Here is a 6,177-nt window from a genome sequence, read left to right as displayed (position 1 = left end):
GTTGCTCAATAATTTATTTCATACTAGACATATACATACAATAATAAAATAGCATTTTTAGTCAAATAAATTATAGCTATGCTTAAATAAAAGTGCTTCATGATGTTTTTTAAAATGATGGCAAATGCAATATTTAAACCAAAATAAAACAACGATGTCAGTAAAAATGTAACTTGCTGTCAAATACTTAAAACTTTAAATACAGTTTTCTACAATACCATTTTAAAGAACAGCAGACTTGATGTATGATTCCTAAAGTACATTAATGTTTCAGATAAACTTGAAAATTATTTATACAAAACAATTTTGCTAATACCCATTTTAAACTCATTTTATCTTTCCGGTACCTTAGGATTCATGCAAAGAGGAAAATAATATTTTAGCATGTTGCAAATCAATTCTTATGCAAACTGCTCAATTAGCTCAATCATGAATTGAGAATTTTAGAGATGTCTGCATGACTTCCACTACCAGTAAAATTATTTTATTGCCACTCCAAAAATTTAAAGTGTTGACATGCACAAAAACAAACACTGTTGCATTCTATTTCGAAGGTGATGTCATACCTAATGACGACAGCAAAGTTCGTATTTGTTATATTACCCAATCAAAAGCATTAGTTACTTTATAAAGACATACCCGAGATAAGATCTTACAATCTGTATTACACACTGTGACCTGTCACTTTCCATCAAACAGTCAGATGTATTAAACCATTAATGTGCTATTTAAAACTGGCAATAAAATTGAAGGCAAAAACACAATGTATAATTAATTTGTGGCTACTCATCATCATAACAATACATCATGACCAAGCCAAATTGGTCCATATGGCACCTAAATTACACATGCACTGCAAAAAAATGTATTTTCAAGAAAAAAATCTTAGTATTTTTGTCTTGTTTTCAGCAAAAAATATCCAAAAATTCCCAAATTCAGATGCTTCCTCTTGATGAGCAAAACGACCCAAGAAAACAAGTCCAGTTTTTATATCAAAATTATACCAAAAATATTAAATTAAAGTAATTTTGTGCATAAAACATGCAAAAAAATCTGCCAATGGAGTAAGCTAAAAAATCTTGAAAATTTTTCTTAAACACTAAATTCAAGAAAAATTTGCTAACCCTAATTGACAGATTTTTTTGCTTGTTTTATGCACAAAATCACTTAAATTTGAAATTTTGGTCTAAAAATTAGACTTATTTTCTTGGGTCATTCTCTCATCAAGACAAAGCATCCCAACTCAAGAATTTTTAGATATTTTTACAGGAAACAAGACAAAAATACCAAGAATTTTATTCTTGAAAATCATTTTTTGCAATGTGCAGTTCTTCTCAGCTGTGTGCAGGTATAGTTTGTTTGCAGTTATGGCAAGCATGATTACCAGCACCAGGCAGCCCAACAGCATGCTCCGTTGTGGCTATCAATAGAGTATCGAGCGTAATTTCTGTGCATTTTGCAATAAATCTTATAAAGGGCCTAACGTCCCCCTCGTTGGCTGTATCCAAGGCAGCGTAATACTCTGCCCTCTGCTCTTTACGAATTGTGATTGGAGGGTAACTGGCTTGCATCAGGATTAAATTCATCAGCAGTCGAGATGTCCGTCCGTTCCCGTCTACGAACGGATGCACGTAAACCAGTTTATAGTGCGCAAGAGCCGCGAACTCCACGGGGTGAAGATGCAGCGTGTCTTCCGAGTTCAACCACTGCACCAGCTCCTGCATGTGTCTGTGCAAATCCCGTGGAGGAGGTGGAATGTGATGGCCCACAAACACCTGGTTAGTCCGAAAGCGCCCGGCCTCGACGGGGTCGACGTAGCCCAGGACACGCCGATGTATCTCTAAGATGTCATCTACGGTGATGTCCTCGGTACGGGACAGCAGGGTGGTGTTGATGTACTTCATCGCTGCGTCCACGCCGATCGCCTCATTTTGTTCCTGAAGGCTCTTACCTGGCACAGCGTATCTTGTCTCTATAATATGGCGAATCTCTGACAGTGTAAGTGTGTTGCCTTCGATGGCTACTGTATGATAAATGTGATGGTAGTAGGTTTCCTCCATGACCCGACGTAAAGCAGAGTTGCCTTTGGGTATAGACATGAGACGTTGTACCTTTCCATCTATAATCCCGAAGTAGCGTTGATCTATTTCCTCCACCAAGGGGAGCGTACGGTCCCTGCTCACCAGAGCTTTCTCATTGCAAGGCGAGATGGCGAGAGCTTTGGTGTAGAGGTGATCTGCTTGGACGACGTCCTTTTCTTCCTCCAGAATTGTTCCCAGTTCGGTGAGCGCCTCCACGAATTCGGAGTTCATGTTGAGCGCGTGAACAAGCAGCTTGTGTGCTTTCTCCCTCTTGCCCTGCTTCTTCATCTCCAGGGCCTGCTGAAGAGCCGCCTTCGCCTCCAACTGATTCTCTGTCAACCAGCAAATGGCCAAAATTACACATAATGATTTTCAAGCTGAAAGATTTAGAATATATATTTTGTCTGTCTGCCTGCTTGCCTATCCATCCATCCATCTGTCTTGTCTGTCTATCCATCCATCCATCAGTTTATTTCTCTCTGTCTGTCTGCTTGCATATATTTTTCTCTCTCTATCCCTCCTTCCATCTATTTATTTATCCGTCTATCATTCCATCTATCTATCCTTCCATTTTTTCTTCCTTCCATCCATCCATCCATCCATTTATCTATTCTTCCATCCATCCTTTCTTTCATTCCATATATCCATCCATCTTTCCTTCCTTCCATCCATTCATCTATATCTGCCTATTATACTCTCTCGCTGTCTCTCTCTCTTTCCCCTTTTAACTGTCTGTCCATCTATCCATCCATCCGTCTATCTATCGATTTATCTCTCTCTGTCTGCCTCTCTTTTTATCCATTCCTTCTCTCACTCTTTCTCTATCCATCCATCCTACCATCTATCTGTATGTCTATCCTTTGATATGTCTGTTTGTCCATCCTTCAATCTTTCCTTCTTCCAACCATCCATTTTTCTATCCTTCCATCCATCCCTCTAACCTTCCAACTATCCTTTTATATATCCATCCATCCATATCTGCCTATCATACTCTCTCACTGTCTCTCTTTCCCCTTCTAACTGTCTGTCCATCTATCCATCCTTCATCCATCCATTTATCTGTCTCTGTCTGTCTGCCTGCCTGCCTCTCTTTCTATTTGTCTCTCTTTCTCTATCCATCCATCCTACCATCTCTCTGTCTGTCCATCCCTCTAACCTTCCACCTATCCTTTCATATATCCACCCATCCTTCCATCTTTCCTTTCTTCCATCCATATCTGCCTATCATACTCTCTCGCTGTGTCTCTTTCCCCTTCTAACTGTCTATCCATCTATCCACCCGTCTATCCATCCATCATCGATCCATTTCTCTCTCTCTGTCTGTCTGTCTGCCTCTCTTTCTATCTGTTTCTCTCCCTATCCATCCATCCTTCCATCTATCTGTCTGTCTATCCTTTGATATGTTCCCTTGATATGTTTCTTTCCATACATACATCCTTCCATCTTTCCTTTCTTCCATCCATCCATCCCTCTAACCCTCCAACTATTCTTCCATATATCCATCCAACCTTCCATCTTTCCTTAATTCCATCAATCTCTCCTTCCTTCCATCCATCCATCTATATCTGCCTATCATACTCTCTCGCTGTCTCTCTCTATCCCCTTCTAACTGTCTGTCCATCCATGTCTGCCTGCCTCTCTTTCCATCTGTATCTCTATCTATCAATCCTTCTATCTATCTGTCTGTCTGTCTATCCTTTGATATGACTGTCCTTACATCTTTCCTTTTTTCCATCCATCTATTTTTCTATCCTTCCATCCATCCCTGTAACTTTCCAACTTTTCTGCCATTTCCATATATTCATCCAACTTCCATCTTTCTTTCCTTCCAACCATTCTTCCAATCTATTCATCCATCCATCCAATCTATCCATCCTTCCATCTATCATCCTTCTATTCATCTATGTCTGCCTATCAGTCAGTCTCTCTCTCCCTCTCTCTCTCTCTGCCCTTTAACTGTCCCTTCATCTTTTCATCTGTCTATCAGTTCATCCATCCATCCATCCATTTATCTCTCCCTGTCTGTCTGCCTGCCTCTCTCTCTTTCTCTATCCATCTACCCATCCATTTATCCTTCCATCTATCGATTTAACCATCCAACTATCCTTCTCTCTCTCTCTCTCTCTCTCTCTCTCTCTCTCTCTCTCTCTCTCTCTCTCTCTCTCTCTCTCTCTCTCTCTCTCTCTCTCTCTCTATATATATATATATATATATTCCATATATACCCATCCATCTTTGTCTGCCTATTAGTCTCTCTCTCTTCCCTTCTGACTGTCCGTCCATCTATCTATCATCCACCCATCTATCTTTTTATCTATCCATTTATCTATCTAGATAACCATAGGGTAATTGAAGGAGCATATTACATCATAAAGACATAAGACAATTTTACTACTGTAATCTGATGTATTGTAAAAAATGGGTTTAAAAAATTGGGTATTAGAGCAGGACAATTTCATTCCTTGGGAATTGATCAGATCATAAAAAAGCCACGAACAAAGCCAGGTGGATGGAGGTGAAGGGTTGGAAAAAGGAACAGGGAATCACATTAATAAACAGCCAGTTATGTACAAAAGCACCTACTAACTGTACCTTTAGTGGGCTTGACTTTTTGTGGCAGTAGATCAAGCTCTGTAAATGGGACCGTCAGGCTGGTCGTGTGCACCGCGGGCCGCTGGACACCTCCCCAAAGCTGGCAACGCAGCAGGGCGATACCCTTTAGCGTGGCACAGCATTGCTCCTCTATGCCTGCTAAAGGCAGCAGCAGGACAAACACAGAGCCCAGAAGAGCAAACAGGGCCGGAGTCCAGCCCCACAGCAGAGGACTGCTGCCGGCGTGACGCAATACTGCCAAAGCAGCCATCAAACAAGAAATACGGCGTCCTCACTCCACATGTCTGACATTCTAGCATGGGACTGCTATTTGAACACCTGCATTAAATGTAAAAATGTTATTCAAACATTGAATTAAATGTATTGCCATTTTTTCAGTTTGAGGTCCCAATTTGTATACTATCAGTACTAAATAGTAGAAATTAGAATTAGAATAGTATGTCGTATTTTCATTTTAACCATACACTGTAAACACAGGGACCCAAGTGCTACATAACACAACAATAGATACAGTAATGATTTATGAATATGACAACACAAGAGATACAACTGTACTAAATTAATAAACTAAATATATTGTACTAATATAGTAAATGCACTTAACTAAATAAATATGACGATCAGGGTAAAAATGTAATTAAGGTCTATATGATTTACATTAGAGCTTCAATATGTTCAAACTATGAGCTCCCACATCTTGACATCCAAAGAAAAAGCATAATGTAGAGTGAGAAAAGCCTTTTTGATATGAGATTTTACCTGACGCGAAACAAAAAGCGAACGAGTCAACATGAATGATATTTAACGTTAATGGTAATACACAGATAAACAGTCCTGGATTACAGCTGTTTTGAAGTCATGACATCATCAAACAAATCAGTTAGAAAACAATGTTTTTCACTAAAACAACATGGAAAAAAATACGCAAACGTTTTAACTTACCGGTTTGATATAATTATCTTTATTTTCACTCTAAATGAGGGAAATGGTAAAGAATTTTCCGTTTCATCTGCCGTAGGAAACGTCAACTTCCGCGAAGCCCAACATCACCTTCATGTAACGTTAAAGCTGATTGGTTCGATTTACTTCGTCTGTACTCAGTGATTGGTCAGATGTTTGCTACACACCACACAGTTTCCAGTTCGTAGAACTTTATGATTGGATAAAACATCTCATCTGAATCCGCCCAATGGGGTATTTAAAATGCATTTTTTGGTCAATTTCTGTATTAAACGTATTAATTTTATATTTTAATTATATATAATAATTGCTTTATGTTCTATTAGCTATTATTTTACTAGCTAGTTATTTAAATATTTATTTATATATATCTATTACACGTGTCGTGTGTGAGCATAGATATGTATATAAAGGCTAGATGGCTCGTCCGCGCTGCTGGCCAATTGAGTGCAACGTCCGCATTTTGGCGGCCATCTTACGACAGGGCGCTCGCTCACTCGTAGCATTGAGTTTTAATGATGCA

At 39.1% G+C, this 6,177-nt stretch overlaps 1 protein-coding gene across 1 annotated transcript; it reads right to left on the bottom strand.

The window, feature by feature from the left end:
- Positions 1-5,792, bottom strand: ficd (FIC domain protein adenylyltransferase). Its single transcript, XM_055198719.2, has 3 exons — positions 5,637-5,792; positions 4,674-5,012; positions 1-2,413 (listed from the first exon to the last, which is right to left on the bottom strand). The coding sequence occupies exons 2-3, from the start codon at positions 4,942-4,944 to the stop codon at positions 1,335-1,337; spliced, it is 1,350 nt and encodes a 449-aa protein (XP_055054694.1). The 5' UTR covers positions 4,945-5,012; positions 5,637-5,792; the 3' UTR covers positions 1-1,334.
- Positions 5,793-6,177: the final 385 nt, after the last annotated feature.

The sequence above is a fragment of the Misgurnus anguillicaudatus genome, chromosome 22 (assembly GCF_027580225.2).
Source record: "Misgurnus anguillicaudatus chromosome 22, ASM2758022v2, whole genome shotgun sequence".
In the NCBI taxonomy this organism is placed as follows: Eukaryota; Metazoa; Chordata; class Actinopteri; order Cypriniformes; family Cobitidae; genus Misgurnus; species Misgurnus anguillicaudatus.
The sequence above is the reverse complement of the archived record's forward strand: the minus strand, read 5'-3'. Positions and strand labels throughout refer to the sequence as shown.

Bases quoted from the DNA above. Each gene is read 5' to 3' on its own strand.
- ficd (XM_055198719.2), bottom strand. From the start codon at position 4,944: ATGGCTGCTTTGGCAGTATTGCGTCACGCCGGCAGCAGTCCTCTGCTG. The intron at 2,414-4,673 runs GTACAGTTAGTA...GCTGGTTGACAG, and splicing joins AAAAGTCAAGCCCACTAAAG to AGAATCAGTTGGAGGCGAAG.